Here is an 18,127-nt window from a genome sequence, read left to right as displayed (position 1 = left end):
TCTAGCACTCATATCAGAAACTAATCCAAATCCATCACATTGTCCCTTATGTGAGCCCTCGAGGCCCAAAATACATGTTAGAAATAAGTCGGGACTAAACTGGGTACTCAGAGAATTTTTCAGAAAACATTAAAAATTTTCAAAGCTGCAAAGGACACACGCTCGTGTGGCCAGGCCGTGTGGACATTCGAAATAAGGACAAACGGTCGTGTCCCAGCCCGTGTCCAAAATTATGAGCTCTCTGACTTAAGTCACACAGCCAAGCCACACGCCTATGTGCTAGGCCGTGTGAGCATTTTGTTTTGCACTAATTAAAAGATACAGGGGACACACAACCGTGTCACTTGGCCGTGTGTCACACACGACTGAGACACACGCCCGTGTCTCTGCTCTTGTGGACAAAATAGGCCATTTTTCTAGCCACATTTCTCACCCAATTTGTCTTCAACCTACATCAACACTTTTTGCACATCATCAAGCCATATAAAACTACTTAAAACAAGCCAAACTCAAGTCTTAAACATAACATATCATCACATATATCCAAGAATCCATACTTACCAAATTAACCAAATACACATATAAACATATTTATACCTAATATACCAATCTAATCCAACCATCAATATGCTTATGAATTATCCATCATTCAACCATACCAAGCACACATTAAACATGATAATGCCATATATATACATCAAATTCAAGCCATTCAAATGACTAATCACAACAAAACAATTGTATGTCATCATTGGCCAAATGAACTTATACATGCCATTATAACCAAAATCAATTTACTATATATACCGAAACGGGCCGATGGATAGTGTGATGTAGCTCCGACCAGCTTTCGAGTTACTATAAAACAGGGGAAATAAAACAGAGTAAGCATTTAAGCTTAGTAAGTTCGTATAACATGGAATTTAACTTACCATTTATTCATATTTAAAGTAAGCAAACAAGATATATCCAAAGCAATTTGGTCAATAGCCTAAACACTTATCCTCATCAACCATGTTAGTCATGTATTTCATATGAATATCAAGAAACATGTATGAGCTCAACAATAATCAAATTTCCATATACATATACTTTCCACATCATGTGTCCATATAACATGTACAAATCATATCCATGTATTTCAAGTACATAACCATAATAATTCGTCTCGAATTCATATTGTCTCATATCAAAACTTTGCCCGTTGAACCATTTAAAATATCGTTGGATATACTGATAGTACATACGAAGTGTACAAATTTGTAATCCGTCAATTCATATACAATTATGCCCATACGAGCATGTAATCAGGAAGCTCTTTCGAGTCATGTAGCAGGAAGCTCATGAGAGCTATATAACGGGAAGCTCTTGCGAGCCAATTGTCGGAAAGCTCATACTAGCCATAAACGGGAAGCTCAAGAGAGCCATTAATCGGGAAGCTCAATATAGCCAAATATCGGGAAAATCATGATAACCATATAATGAGATGCTCATAATAGCTAAATAACAGGACGCTCTTGGGAGCTGTGGTGTGTCTGCAACACATGCAGGACCACAACTAATTCGAGAATCCTTAATGACATGTAGTTTGTATCCATCAAATTTTCAATGTTCAAACGAGACTTAGTACTTGTCGGATATGTGATCAATAATATACAAATCACACACACAAAAATATTCAATTCAAATCATACAAATATACAATTTAGTTACACGAACTTACCTCGACAAATATACGTAGATTTGTAAGCTACTAATCCGATACTTTTTATTTTTCTTGATCCAATTCCGTACTAGGTCTATCCGGATCTATACGAATGAATTTAGTTCAATTTAATACAATTCATATTCAATTCAGTCCAATACACATCTTTGGAAAAATTACTATTTTGCCCCTATATTTTTTGTTAATTACGATTTTATCCCTAAACTCAGAAAATGAAATTCATACAATTTAATCCTTATTTCAAGCCTAGCCAATTTTCATATATATCAATAAAAGCCCATGAATTTCATAAAATTCAAAATTTTTCCATGAATTTTCCATCTTTTCAATTTAGTCCCTAAATCATAATTTCATCAAAATTCTCTTTACAAAAGTTGTTTATCTATTAATAACCTTTCATTTTTTACCATAAAATTTCATAATTCAACTATACTCATCCATGGTAAAACCCTAACACTTTAATAGTTTTGCAAATGAATCCCCAATATAGCTAGATTAAGCTATTACTATCTCGGAAACATAAAAATCATTAAAAACGAAACAAGAATACATACCTAATTAAGCAAAAATAGCTTACTTGAACTCAACATCCATGGCTAGGGTTTCCATGTATTTTGTTTTAGGAAAGATGATGAAAATGATTATATTTTAATTATTTATTTTATTTATCATCATTATTGTATCGTCTTTCCAAAATTAACCTTAATAATTTCTTAATTTCCAATGATGAATAATCATCCTTATCTACTAACTCCTCAAAATGGTCTATTTTCCATATAAGGACCTCTAATTTTAAATTTCATAGCTATTTAATACCTTAAGCTACTAGAATTCAACTTTTACACTTTGTGCAATTTAATTATTTTCATCAAATTAGACATGTAAACGATAAAATTTCTTAACGAAATTTTCATATGATATTTCTATCATACTATAGGCCATAAAATAATATTAAAATAATTTTCTTCTGACCTCGGATTTGTAGCCCCGAAATCACTGTTCTGATTTCACTGAAAACGGGCTGTTACATGGCTACAGGTAAGAAAGAGATAAGGTAATTTAGTTTTCCTTGTTGGGTTTGATATGTGCCTTGTGCTGAAAGGTGCTTTATGCTTTCATTTTGGTGTTAGTCAGGTGTATTGTTGCAAGGAAAGCTTGTAATGAATCACGAACAGTATGGCTATGGAATGGAGGAACGCATGGGCTCTGTTGATGATGATGGTGATTTTGTTTACATGGCATGCATGGAGAGGGGCAGATTTCTCCATGGTTGATAGCTCCAGGATTGCTTGAAATTTATTAAATGATTCAAGCTCAAGACTTAAATAAATAGAGAATACATGACAATGATTTTGCTAACACAGCTTCTGTATCCTATATAGATAAAAATTGAAATATCCATTGAACTAATTTTGGTGGTTATATTTTTTAAAATTCATTATTATATTTTTAATAAATATAATTTTTTAAATTTTAATTAATGTGTTTCTAATATACCAAATTATTATAATATTACATTTATGATTATGACATTCAGAATAGTTGCATTCCATTAAAGATTTACCATTAATGAATTAAATGTGAGCATCATGTAACATTCAAAGATGAGATCCATACGTCTCTTAAACTCATTCCAATACAAAATAGGAAACAAAATTTCCATACGTCTCAAGCAAAAGTTATTACTCAACACAACAATCCAATCTTTTTCACTATGCCACTGAACTGAAACTTCATCCACAAAATAACATGCAATTCATGAAATTTTCTTTCCCTTTTAGATTTTTTTAAATCTTTATCTAATTAACATTATGTGCCTGAGCACTTTCAAAATCTTTAAGATATATCAGTATAATTTCTATAATTAATCGATAATATGATTATTAATAAAAATAGCAGGATAAATTAATATTATATGTAATTTTATTTAATTATTTTAGCACATATTTGTTGGGTTATTTTCTCTTTAATATTTAACATATGTTACTTATCATCATATGTTGATCATTGACTGAGTTCGTCATCATATGAATTTGGACATGCATTATTAAAATTATCAAGATCTTTTTCTTTCATGTATTCTATAAATTATGGGCCTTCTTAGTTCTCCCTATTATTGAAATTATGAAATATACAATATGCTACTATAATCTAATTAACCTTGATTTTTATGCTATACTGAAGTGATGTTGTTAATATGAGAAATGTTTTTTTTAGAAAAACAAATGTTTTCTCATCTATATTTTAAAGCTTTGAATGTCTCACATTAAAGAGTTCACGAGCTGTCTATGGTGCTTATGTTTATCACCATTCTCTCAAACGGTCTCATACCTACATATGTTGCAAGATACTTTTCTTTATTTACATATTTAACATTGACCTTATAATATTTGATTTCATAGTCCAAATAGTCTATATCTTTAATTATAAAAATTAGGTTAAATCCTTTTTTATAATATGTAAATTAAGTAAAAAATAATATAATATTATAAAAAAAAGGTTTTTATAAATTGTTCAAAACTTTCATAACACTCCTTATAAATAATATATTTTTTATAAATAAGTTATGATAAAAAAGAAAGTATAACATTTTTTTATGAATAAGTATATTAGTTTGTATAACATATAGCATGGACACATAAATAAGTTATGTCCATACTTGGCCATAACTTTTTACAAATAAATATATTATAACACTTTTACAACATGTAAATTATTTTTTTATAATACATTTTTTAGCCATAACTTTAGAAACATTTTAGGATTTAAATTTTATAATTTTTTGTTATAATTTTATAAAATACACAAATTATTTTTATAATATAAGAAAATTTATTTCCATAACCATCCCAAACAATCATACGTGTTCATACTTATAAAATACTTTTTAGAATTTGTATAAAAAAATATTTTATTAAAATTAGACTTAGGTGTAATTATCTATGTAATTACTCCAATACTCACCCTCCCTCCTAAGAATTGGAAAGTGTAATTGAGGTGTTCCAATCATACCCAATTCAGTGGGACCCATCAATTACAATGGTTACCTAAATATGTCACATTGTGTAATTACACGCAATTACACCCAAATTCAATTATTAGGTGTCTTTCCAAACACTATTATAATGTAATTTATTAGATTTTACATTTGACATGAAAGTGAGAGCTTTAAATTATTGAAGTGTATTGATTGTTTTAAGTTTAGTCCATTTATAATGTGATAAATATCATAATTATACATGAACTTTAATATAATTTTTAATGTAAACATCAATCTTAATTTGGTACATTTGTATACAGCAGACTTTATTTTTGGTTCAATTTTCACATTCCACTAATCCCATTATTTATGTGGCACAACTTTCCATTAACTAATATGTAACTTACTGACATGACATTTTATTGGGTTAAAAAAATAAATTTAAATTATTCCCACCTAGACTAAAAAATTAAACATACTCATGAAAAGGGTTTCATCTTTTCCACAAGAAGTATGATTTTTTTAATCTGAATGGAAATAATTTAAATTTGTTTACTTTTTAATTTAATAAAATATTATGTAATAATTTACACATAATTTAACGAAAAATTATACCACATAAATAACAGTACTAGTAAAATGTGAAAATTAAACCAAAATTAAAATTTAATCTGCTCCATCGAACATGTTCCACTCCATCGATCTGCTTTCTATTCCAAATGCACTTTTCGCTAAAAATTTTGTTCCAACGAATTAGACTAATTCTCTCTCAAATTTTTTCAATATGTATCTTATTTTTACAGACGATAAAGTCATTATTATCTAGAAATAATAAAAATGACAATAAAATGGAAGTAAAAATTAGAACCAAGCAAATAAAATAAAATAAAATATAATATAATATAATTAAGCTGAAACAATTATAAAATGTAATAAAATTAACCAAAATGCTAAAATTATCTCTATAAAAACATAAATAAAAATAATAGAGCAAGTAACAAAATAATAAGAATAGAGCAATCCGTTATTATTAACCCAAAGACAAAGCTAAAAAGGCCATTCAAAACATGCCCAAACCCACTTTTACTCCTTTCAAGCCCAACTCTAAAATTGGCCCAAAAAATCAAAGGGAACTAAAAAAATAAAAAATTTGGTCTCTAAACTTTAAAATATTTTAATAACATCCCTAAATTATCAATGTTATATCAATTAGGTTCTTCAATTATTAAAACTATTAAATGATACATTAAATCTTACGTGACATAATTTAAAATGAAAATTTAAAGAAAAGTAAAATGTTACTGCATAACTTTTAAAAATAAAAACTAAAAATAAAGTAAAATAGAAAAAAATTGGTGTTCAATAAAGCTTCTATAAAAGCTTCAAAAATCTCAAAATTTGATATAACCTCGATAGTTTGAAGATGTAATTAAAATGCTTTAAAATATGAGGATCAATTTAAAATGAAAGTCATAATTTAGGGATGTTGTTGCAATTAACTCGGAAAAATAAATTACAGAAAAAGTAGATCTCACAACTAACCCTAGATATATATTTGTAAGTAAATAGTAAATACAATCTCCTTATTTATACATCTTTTGTGGCCAAAAAAAATCTCTTTTTCTTTAATTTGTTTTCTCCTTTTTACCCTTCAAAATAATTTTATATTTTTTTATTATATGATTTTTGTTTCTCACCCTGATTAATTTATTTTGAATAGAAAAAAAAAAGGTACCGAAACAAATAAAATGAAAATTATGTGATGAGTGAGTTTTTTTAATAAATAAAAGTTACTTCAGAAATATTTTAGGGGATCGAGCCTGCCACCCCTAGCTTCGTCACTCGATGATATTCGTATAATTTTTACCTCTCAATTTAGATTTTGTTAAACATTTCGATTACACATAAATAGTTTTTTTTATAATAAATTTTGTTAGACGTTTCAATCCAATACAAGTACTCAAAGCAATAAAAATATATAAATAACAATGGGGAATAAAATCGTAAAAACCATGAGAATAAATATATGTTTTCATTTTTATAAAGTTTAATATTATTATAAACATTTACGTATTTATATTATATTTGGTATTATATTTTAGTTATTTATTTGTATAATATGTGAGGTTGTGCTGTCCTCTGTATATTCTTCGGTAAAATATCTGTTAAAAGTTTATATTTTATATTTGTATTTAAAAAAATAAAAATTAGATTTTCATGCTTATGATTTGAAATTTCTATTCAATAATTAATATTTTTATTTTCTTAATTTCCATTCAATAACATAGGAATCCTTAATACACTTAGATGACGATTAATTCTTTATTAGATAATTGGTCAAGATTAAGATCAATGATGAAATTCATCCAGTGATCGCTTCATTGAGAGAAATGTAATTGGACGTTCAACCAATTCGGAAAAGTAATTGCACTCTAGTATTTGGTTCCTCCTCTAAGGGTGTGATATTGTGTGCTAGGGACCATCAAACAATGGTTGTTTCACACTTACGAGTGTATATCCTTTGGCTTTGGATATGAGTGCATTTGTCCCTAGATCAAACTCACAACTGTAGAAATATATTTGGAAGTCTAGATTACTTCCTAAATTGAAAATATTCCTTTGGAAATGTGGGTTTAAGGCCGTTCCCACAAAATCTTTCACTCGGCCAAGACACTTCCAGTTGGAGGATTTATGTTTGTTATGTTTTAGCTCTCAATAAAATGTACAACATCTATTCAATGATTGCTGAACTACATGTAGCTTTTAGCGTTACATCCACACTACTGCCCAAGTCTCCTCCATTTCTGGTACTGAGTGGAAGGATTAGCTCATTGCAAATCTTTCATCGAAACTATGGGCAATCAAATCGAAAATCCCTTGAAATATACTGTTTACTTTCACCTTATGGAAGGTATGCCTTACTTGCAATGCTCTAGTCATTGGTCATGCCCACCCTAAAGAGCACTTCTTGGATAGGGTGATATTAGCGACTGGAGAATTCTTTGCCTTTTCTCCACGAGTGAATAAGAGAGATTTGCCTTCTTTTATTTCAGTTACTTGGAAGTTGGAATCTGCCCCCAATAAACTAGTATAAGCTTAACATCGATGGCCTACTTAACTTAACACTGGTTAATAAATATGTCAAATTGTCAGTATTTGACGAAAGTTATTAAAAATAATGATATCACGTACCATTTCACAAATATTATTAAATTAAATTAAATTATCAAACAAACACCTTCAAATATGGATAATCTTTTAATCAACCCACGTCTATCCAATATCAAGTTTATACGACCATTTGATCAAAGCTTTATCAAGGAGAAAAATAAAATGATTTATCCAATCAGCCCATATTTATCTAAGATCAAGTTTAGACAATCATTAGATCAAAGCTTTACCAAGGAGAAAAATAAAATGATTTATCCAATCGACTCACATTTATCTAAGATCAAGTTTAGACGATCATTAGATCAAAGCTTTATTGAGAAAAATAATAAAATGATTTATCCAAATATTATAACTTAAAATTTCATAAATAAAATTTCCTTTATTTATTCCAATTTTTGAGGGTCTTATTTCTTTCTATCTTTTGGGGGGGGGGGTTGCAAAGAAAAAAATCCAAATCTTATTTCAACTTCAAATTTGAGTGTACAATTGTACTAGAATCATTAAATGGTTAAAATATGTTCAAAGTCTTTGTATTATTTATACATTTGAAATTTAATTATTCTATTTTTATGTTCAAAGTCGTTAAATGGTTAAAATATATTAGTTTCTTTGCTTTTCAATAACTTTGTTAAATTCCTTCTATTAAATTCGTCATCACTTTTCAATAATTGTTATTACTTACATTTTTAAATCCAATGGGATAAAACTTGTTTGTCAGATTAAATCTTAATAACTTTTAAAGCAAACAATGTTGATCCAAGATCAAATCTAAATGATCCTTAGATCAATCTCAAATAATTTAAAGAAAAAAACTATCCAAACCCATTTTGGATATAAGTTTTGATAACCCTTAAAGTAGAATTCATTGATTTGAGGTCAACCCTCGAAAACTATTGAATACATATCAAATTAAATTCTCAAAGTAAACATCTCCAAGTCTCAATGGCGTTTGAAACTACATGTTTCCATCCAAGATTAAATCTAGACAACATTTGGATTAAAACTACATCAAAGAAAAGAATCAATTAATTTATCTAAAGATTGTAATTCTTAATTTCATAAATAAAAATTCTTTTATTTGTTCCAATTTTTTCTAGGTCTTATTTCGGCTCAAGATTTGAGTGTACAATTGTACTAGAACTTTTAAATGATTAAAATCTATTCAAGTTCCTGTATTCTTTGTACATATAAATTTTGATTAATTTACTTTTAGTCTTTCTATTTTTCAATAACACCAACTTTTTTTTTTAAATTTATTGCTCACTTGTAGCCATTTTATTAAATACATTGATTACTTAGTAACCATGTAACAAAAATGTTTGTAATCTGACTTACGTTTTCAAACCTAAAAAACTAATACAAAGAGTATACTAATTTGAAGTATATTTTAAATATAGGGACTAAATGTCAAACTTCGCTAAAGTACAGATAGTAGTGACATATTTTGACCTTCCAAAATATACGAATAAATAGTAAATTGAAAAAAATTTTGAATTTACAGAATTTTATTATAAAAAAGAAAATTAAAATTTTGCTGGGTTTTCTTGTTCCTCTTTTGCTGCTTCCCCTTTTTCTCCTTTGTATCTCTTTCTTTCTCTCTCTAGAATCTCAAGAGAGCTGCCAAAGCCCCCATTTGAAACCAAAAAAAATAAAGGAAAAAAAATACCCTCCGTTGACTCTTTTTATTTTCAGGTTCGTTATCTCCATTCGATCTATGCTATGTAGTCAGAGTCTTATTGATTTTTCTTTAATTAATTAGGCCCTTTATTATTATTATTATTATTATTATTATTTCAAATTTGTTTTGTTAGGGTTTGATTTTAATCTAGGTTTTAAATCTAGTGATCGTTATTATCTATTTAGGGGTTTAACTTGGATTTCGATTCATGCTATTGGGTTTTAATTCGATATATTGTTAATTTGGGTGTTATGTGAGTTGTGTCATAAGTTTCTGTTTGATTCTTTTTTAAGGTAGAGTATTGATTTTATTAATGTTTTCTGAAGAAGATTTTATTGTATTTTAATGGTCGTTTTTTTTCTCCGTTTTGAGTGGTTGTAGTAGCTGAATTCGACTAATTAAATTAGTGATTATCTTTGAAAGCTTGTATGGTTTTTGGGTGATAATGTTTGTAATTTTATTCGTAAAGGACCGTGGAAGTTTTTATGTAATTGTAGTTCTACTATTGGGTATTGGATTCTGTGCTGAAAATGTATATGCATATGCCTATATGGCAATGGTGTGTCAGTGGTTTCTTAACTGGGTTTTTCTGTTGTGTAGCAAGGGGAGCTGAAAGCGTGTATGAGAAGGAGTTTGAAGCGTGAAGATGGCCGGCATTGCAAGTGAGGACTGTGGTGTAGGAAGGTATGCTGAAGGGATTTCAAGCGGGCAGCATTGCCAAACAGGGGAAGCGTTGGCTGAATGGCAGTCTTCTGAGCAGGTAGAAAATGGAACACCTTCAACCTCGCTGCTTTACTGGGACTCTGATGATGGCAATGATGGTGGTATGCCTTTAGATCTCTTTCATTTTTGGTTGAGTGCTCTTTGTTCTTTTAAACTTGTTTTGTTATGCTGTTTGTTTATTGACAACCATTACAAAGTTGATCCGAGCTTTAGGGTGAATTTTTCCATTATAATGTCCAAGACAATGAGTGATCAAAAACATGTAGTGGCAAGATAAGACAACTGGCTTGCATTCAATTTTAGTGAGTCTATTGTGTTGTTGCTGTTTGACCTTTGTAATGTGATTGATGGTCTCTGATGTCTAGAAATTACTTAAAATCGTAGTTATAACTGATTCCATTTTGGAATGCAACTGAGGGGTCTCTGATGTCTAGAAATTACTTATAATCATAGTTATAATTGACTGCATTTCGGAATGCGACTGAGTGGTCTCTGATGTCTAGAAATTACTTATAATCGTAGTTAGTATTGTTGGACTAAGTTATTGAAGCATGTTAAGTGGAGCCACAGTTTTCTGGAGATTAATTTTAGCATAGATGGTTTCGACTTATTTATTGTTGTTTTCCTATCTATCTCATTGATGGATGGTAGATTATAGAACACAAGTGTTGAATAGGCTAACTTGCTAATAGATGGTGTTTGTTCTAAACTATTTGAGTGCCAATTAATCTGGTTACGGAATACTTATCAAGAAGTTTTCTCAACCGGTACTTTTTTTTATTGCCATTTTAAGTCTGAACTGTTTGGAATATATTTTTGTTATTTTTCCCTTTTTTATGATAATAACTTTTTAAAGAGTTTACTTCTTTTAATGGGAGGTGAATTATGTAGGTTGCTAATAGATGATACTTGTTTTGAACCATCTGAGTGTACTAAAAGCAGAAATTAAGCTGGCTAGGGAATACTTGTTAAGACGTTTTCTCAACCACTTCTTTTTTGATATTGCCATTTTAAGTATGAAGAGTTTGGAATATGTTTTTGCTATTCTTCCTATTTTTATGATAAAACTTATTAAACTGAATTTACTTATTTATAGGGCCAAAACCTTCTGAATTATATGGGAAGTATACATGGAAGATTGAGAAATTTTCGCAGATAAACAAAAGAGAACTTCGCAGTAATGCGTTTGAAGTCGGTGGCTACAAGTGGTATGGGCTTATATGTTATTGGCTATTAATTTCTTCTTTGCTTTTTCAAATTCATAATTTGTCATTCTGGAATTCCTGTTCTTTCATGTCATTGTGGAATTACATTTGGATATATTTGTTTGTAGAAAATAATAGATCTTTTAAATTTCATAGTTCATATTCTTGGAGGAAAAGACACACATGGCTTTGTATCAGGGGAAATTCCTTAGTTTTGACTTCAGCTATTTGCCATGGTTGATAGGTACATTTTAATTTATCCACAAGGCTGTGATGTCTGCAATCATCTCTCATTGTTTCTCTGTGTTGCTAATCATGACAAACTTCTTCCAGGTTTGATATTTGTCAGATGTCAGTGAATCTTATATTTGATATATTATCATTCCTGTAATATGTTATTGAAATTATGTGGTCCATCGCTATATTCCTGAGACAGGTTGGAGTCATTTTGCACAGTTTACAATAGCTGTTGTGAATAAAGATCCAAAGAAATCAAAATATTCAGGTTGGTTGGCTCAGATATAGTTTAAGTAGGGATAACAGAGATTATGATCTCTGAATAACTTGCTGTGGATTGCAGATACTTTACATCGATTCTGGAAGAAAGAGCATGACTGGGGGTGGAAAAAGTTTATGGAGCTCTCAAAAGTTTATGATGGATTTATAGAATCTGACACACTAATAATAAAAGCTCAAGTTCAAGTTATCAGGTATTCAGTAATTTATTGATAAACAAACCTCTGCATGTGGCGTTTCATTCAATTCTTAGATAAGTACTCCTTCATGCTGATCTTCATTATTTTATTGCATAGCCTTTGTAGATAAGTAAGTACTTCCAATTTCCTTCTGTTGTTTACGAGTAGCAACTTAAATGTAGAATTTGAATGTCATTCTTCGTGCTTATCAACACAACTTTTTTGCAATCCCAGTTTTCAGAAAGTATAAGACTCGGGTGAAACTTTTGGTTGATAATTGTTTTACTCTGCCATTGTATTATATCTTTGACGAAGAAGCTGGCTTAGTAATCGGTCAGTATAGTTTAAGAAGGTTCCTTGCATGGAGTTGTTTCCTCATTCTGAAAATATAGCCTTGGTATGTTGCTGCCAAGTTGATTTCTGGTGTTAACTTGTGTACATCTGATTTAGTGTTTCTTCCTTTTAATATTTTTTCCATCTGGATGAGCAAATTAAATATTTCATTTTGAATCTGTAGGGAGAAAGCAGACCGGCCTTTTCGTTGCCTTGATTGTCAATATAGAAGAGAACTTGTTAGGGTATATTTGACAAATGTAGAGCAAATTTGTCGTCGTTTTTTGGATGATAGACGAAGCAATCTAGGGAAGTTCATAGAAGACAAAGCTAAGTGGTCAAGGTAAATGATTTTATGTTTGGTGATTTTGTTTGGTCATCACATTTATCCTTTTGTTGCCTTTTTCTCTCAATCTATTTGTTTGAAATTGTTGCAGTTTTTGTACTTTCTGGTCGGGGATTGACCAAAATTCCAGGCGCCGAATGTCCAGGGAGAAAAAAGATATGATTTTGAAAGTAGTTGTGAAGCACTTTTTTATAGAGAAGGAAGTTACATCTACTTTGGTAATGGATTCACTCTATAGTGGGTTGAAGGCTCTCGAAGGACAGGGCAAGGGCAAGAAAGCAAAGTCAAAATTATTGGATACTGAAGAAATGCCAGCTCCGATTGTTCATGTGGAGAAAGATATGTTTGTATTAGTGGATGATGTGCTGCTACTTTTAGAAAGGGCTGCTTTGCAACCATTACCTCCGAAAGATGAGAAAGGTCCTCAGAACCGAACAAAGGTAAGTTTCTGAATATTGATGGTAGGTTATAATGAGTAAGAACATTCGGTTCAAACTAATATATAGTTTGTAATCCCATTTTTGAAATTTCTTAACAAGAGAAAAATATTTAGTACAATTCTCTACTTCTCTTTCAAATGCATGAATTCTCCATGGTGTTTATCTCTTCTCTGAAAGCTACTGCATTGTTCCGACATGCTTTTCTGAGAAAGACAATTCCAACCCTGGGCCATTTATTATTGTTTTTTACAACAACAAAGAATAGAACCTTTACTCTCAACATGAATTTGTGTGTATATATATATATTTAAAATGGTGTTTCAGCTTTTTCCTTGCTCAGCAAAGCTTTTCATTTAGTGTAGGATGGGAATTCTGGAGATGATTTCAACAAGGATTCAATTGAGCGTGATGAAAGGCATCTTACAGAATTGGGTCGCAGGACAGTAGAAATATTTGTTCTTGCTCATATATTCAGGTTCCATACTTTTTAACAAAAAATAGCTTGTTGATATTTTCCATTACTTATATGTAAATACTGTTAACGGTATTATATGTCCTTGTGTTTTTATGCAAGTATAAATATAGGACTCATGACTAATAATTTTGTGTTTGTCCAATCAAGTATGGGTTCAAGGGAGCATGTAGCATTAACCATTAAATAGGTTGCTCCATGGAAATCAGGAAGGAAAGGGGAATGTAGGTTGTTATTATGTGTGAATTTTCTTTCAAAGTACCTTAACATTTTTCTTGGGCCGACAGTTTAAAAAAAACATATGGAGGGTAACTATTTGATAAGAGTTGCTATGTAACTTAAATTGTTCACTGACTCCTGCATTTTGCTAGACATTTTCTTCTGTTTTAAAAATGCAAATTTTAATTGATTTTTTTTTCTTTTATGACGAATTTGTTTAGTTTTGAGAAGTTACTCGACTTGTCCATAGAATTTTCTTATTGCTGACTGTAAATGTATTTGCTTTCCCTTCAAAATTTAGTTTAGCATGCAGTTTCCTTGCAAAATCAATTTACCTTTTATTTTTACTTGGGATTGTGCACTTTGTTAACAAGGCATGCCTATATCTTCTTATCCGAAGTTGTGATTGCACAAGCACACTATGTCTTCTCTCAGTGTATAGGTCAATGTCTTAGTAAACTTAAGTTCTCACTGGCACATGGGACATTATCTTATTTTCTGGTGGATTATGTGGACATAATTAGGTTGTAATGCAGTTAGTCGTGGCTTTGGATTCGTTTAAATACACATTTTTGGTCAGCTTGTTGGAATGACCATATTCTTAATTTTCAGTAGTGTTCCAAACTTCTATGCTGCAAATCTCCCTAGGATAGTAATGAATGATATTTCCTTATTTGCATCTATATGCTCTAATTTTTTGTTTATATTCAGCAACAAGATAGAAGTTGCCTACCAGGAAGCTGTTGCTTTGCAGAGGCAAGAAGAACTCATTCGTGAAGAAGCTGCATGGCTGGCTGAAAGTGAGCAGAAGACTAAACGAGGAGCATCTGAAAAGGAGAAAAAAGCAAAGAAAAAACAGGTATAACCCTTTGTTTTGGGCATGTTAGGCCTTCTAAATATTAGAATGAACACTCTCCTTGGGCCACCCGAGTGCAAGAAAATGAAGTAAGGTTTGCATTTTCCGAAATTTCTTTCATGGTGTTTACCAGAAAGATCCCCTAATTTAGTTTTTGGAAGCAATTTCAAGTATATCTGCTTTACTTCCGTGTTGAAAGAATTAAGTGAGTAGATGGCACAGACTTTTTTCCTCCTGAATGCGACATATTTTCTCCTTATGTAGGCTAAGCAAAAGCGGAATAATCGTAAAAGCAAAGATAAAGGGAGGGAGAAGGTTATTGTAGCAGTAGAGGAGAAGCAACCAGAAAGCCACCTGGATCATGAAAAGGAAGTCCCCATAATGGTGGAGTTGCAGCATGTGCCTGAAAAGTCTGATGTGCTGGGTGATGTTTCTGATGTTTCTGACTCGGTGGACGGTGCCACTGAAGTTCTTCAGCCCGATTCAGAAGACAGAGATGCTAGTCCTGTCAACTGGGATACAGATACATCGGAAATTCATCCTCCCACAGAAGCCAGTAGTAGTGGCATAAATGGTCTATCATGTGTACGGAATGGAGTAGCCGATAGAAGGAGCACATTTATAATGGATGATAGTTCATCAACGTGTTCAACAGATTCAGTACGATCAGTGGTAATGAATGGGCACTACAAAGGGAACTCATTTTCAAACAACCAAAATAAAAGATCACCAAACCGGTAAAGTGTTGCTTAGGTTTCTTCCATGTGTCTGGATGCGAAGACAATGTATTTTATCTCATACGGCTCTTCAATTTTGTAGAGGAAAGGACCAGCGAAGGAACACATCAACCGATGGCAGTGGTTGGACTGTTGAAACTAATAGTCGGCCTTCTTGTCCTAGACTAGATGCGGGGGAGAGCAATGATGTTTCTGAAAGTAGCAAGGCTGGTGAATCCGATTCTGTAGCTACTGTTTCCTCCTTGCCGGATCAGACAAAGTGGGTTGAGCAGGATTCTGTTAAAAAGGTTCCATCTCATTAAGCTCTTAATTTTTTCTGTTTTCATTTGTTACTTCTACAGTTGCATATGATTGTTATATCTTCTCAATGTAATAGGAAGAAGTTGATTTAGAAAGACCTAAAGAGAAGACGGCTGCTATGCCATCCTCTCCGAGTGGCCTTCCGAGAAATCTGTCACCTACTGTGCAGTTCAAGTCAGAGTACAGGAGTGCTGGCAATTTGGATTCTATGCCAGTTAGGAAGGCAACGACAAACAGCTTGCAACAGAGTGATCAACCTGCATCTTCAAGTACATCATTCCAAATGGCCGGTATATCAAAATCCGAGATTCAGAAGGCTGCAGCTCCAAAACCAACCGAAAAACTAATGACCTCACAAGTACCTGTCATGTCAAGGCCCTCAAGTGCTCCTCTAGTTCCTGGTCCTAGGCCAACAACTCTTGTTTCTACGGTTCAAACTACTCCTTTTCTTGCTCGTTCCGTTAGTGCAGCTGGCCGTTTAGGTCCTGACCCGTCACCAGCTACTAGTTATGTTCCTCAGTCCTACAGAAATGCAATAATGGGTAACCATGTTTCTTCTAGCTCAGCTGGTTTCACTCATCCCAACTCCCGTAGCTCAGGAGTGAATTCGCTGCCAGCATACTCACAACCACCTGCCTTGGTATCTGCACCGGTTTATATACCCCATAGCCCCGATAGGATAGAGCCAAATTCTGTCCAGTCGGGCTTTCCATTTGGCATGGTAACTAGAGATACCTTGCCAAGTGCACCTCAATGGTTGGAGAGTTCTCGAAGGGGTGGAAGTAGAAGTACGCACTCTGATCCTTCATTGCTTAGTGAGATCCAAAATCTTGACCTGTACAAGTCCGAACGTAATGAAACCCAGGAACACGTCTTTGCTGAGCTTCCAGCATGTACATCTGGATATCATTCCCAAGGTGTATTGGCAGATGAGTTTCCACACCTTGATATAATCAACGACTTGCTTGATGAAGAAAACAATGTTGGGAGAGCAGTTAGGGTAGGAACAGGGTTCCGTTCTCTTGGCAACTGTTCACATTTATTTCACCGGCAATTTTCTTTTCCTTCCAATTTGGGCATGTCAGATGAGATGGGATCCTCGAATGGTGCATGCAGGTTTGACCGAGCACGCAGTTTCCATGATGATGGATTCAGACAAGGTTACAGTACTTCCTCGGACAACCATTTCGATACCCTGAGGGAATTTATTCCACATGCTAACCCCCTACCTTACGCCAATGGACAAATTGATGGATTGGTCCCAACCCAGTGGCTAACGCCTTCTTCTGATCCATCTGTACTTGGGATGAGGAATACAGATGTTGACAGTTACCCATACTACAACCAAGATTATTCTAATCTGGCTTGCGGCATCAATTGCTATACAGTATTCCGACCTTCCAATGGATACTGAAAAAAGGTAACCGAAGACCAAGTTCGTGCACGAATTCAGTTGTTACTTATTCGATCCGATAATGTATTTGAGGAAAATTTATTGGGTCTTAGGTTTGGAGTGAGTTTGTAATCTTTTCTTTTAAGGAACACATTTAGTAAAGAGTGTTTACGTTCTATGCATCAATCATTTATAGCTTTATTACAGCTTTGTTCTATTTCTTTTAGCATCTTTGTTAAAATTTGAGGCGGTTTTTGGCTTGCCATGATCCAAACTCTGAATCTGCTTCGAACCCGATCTTACTCCACCTGCAAATTTATTTTCTCGATTTTGTTTAATGCTTTGGTGGGTAGGTAAAGAAATTTCAACTTCTGGACATTTGAATTTATAGGCAAATCAAAAGTAAAATTATTATAGAAAAAAAGAAGTTAAATTCAGTAATAATGATCGATCAACGGTCAACACAGCTGACCCCCCCCCGGGTCGTAATATATTTATATTTATGACAAAAAAATAATTATATTTAAAATATAAGAAACTAGACATTTATGTATAAAAAAAATTGATATAAAAATTAAATTTCGCTTTTTGGATGAAATGGTAAAGTTAGAGACATTCTTTGCAAAAGTTGTGAATTTAATTTTTATACTTTTATTTGATTAATTTTTGTCTTTGTATTTTTCGAATTGGGCAATTTTAATCCCAATCCTCAGTTAAATTCAAATATTAATCTTGTACTAGGTTTATAGTTGTAGAATTAGTCAATATTCTCCACTAAAATCATTCTAAGTTTTTATACTTTTAGAATTTTAAAATTTTAACAAATGATAATCGTTAATTCATAACTGAATTT

The 18,127-nt window shown here is 32.0% G+C and overlaps 1 protein-coding gene and 1 long non-coding RNA gene across 2 annotated transcripts; one reads left to right on the top strand and one right to left on the bottom strand.

The window, feature by feature from the left end:
• Positions 1-669: 669 nt before the first annotated feature.
• On the bottom strand, positions 670-3,090 carry LOC121221035 (uncharacterized). Its single transcript, XR_005918329.1, has 2 exons — positions 2,699-3,090; positions 670-858 (listed from the first exon to the last, which is right to left on the bottom strand). It is a non-coding gene; the product is annotated as an uncharacterized lncRNA (long non-coding RNA).
• Positions 3,091-9,379: 6,289 nt separating this feature from the next.
• Positions 9,380-17,475, top strand: LOC107929112 (TNF receptor-associated factor homolog 1a). Its single transcript, XM_016860454.2, has 13 exons — positions 9,380-9,569; positions 10,156-10,379; positions 11,375-11,486; positions 11,728-11,816; positions 11,920-11,988; positions 12,064-12,193; positions 12,696-12,854; positions 12,949-13,297; positions 13,660-13,772; positions 14,700-14,847; positions 15,109-15,581; positions 15,664-15,868; positions 15,958-17,475. The coding sequence occupies exons 2-13, from the start codon at positions 10,202-10,204 to the stop codon at positions 17,293-17,295; spliced, it is 3,363 nt and encodes a 1,120-aa protein (XP_016715943.2). The 5' UTR covers positions 9,380-9,569; positions 10,156-10,201; the 3' UTR covers positions 17,296-17,475.
• Positions 17,476-18,127: the final 652 nt, after the last annotated feature.

The sequence above is a fragment of the Gossypium hirsutum genome, chromosome D09 (assembly GCF_007990345.1).
Source record: "Gossypium hirsutum isolate 1008001.06 chromosome D09, Gossypium_hirsutum_v2.1, whole genome shotgun sequence".
In the NCBI taxonomy this organism is placed as follows: domain Eukaryota; kingdom Viridiplantae; phylum Streptophyta; class Magnoliopsida; order Malvales; family Malvaceae; genus Gossypium; species Gossypium hirsutum.
The sequence above is the reverse complement of the archived record's forward strand: the minus strand, read 5'-3'. Positions and strand labels throughout refer to the sequence as shown.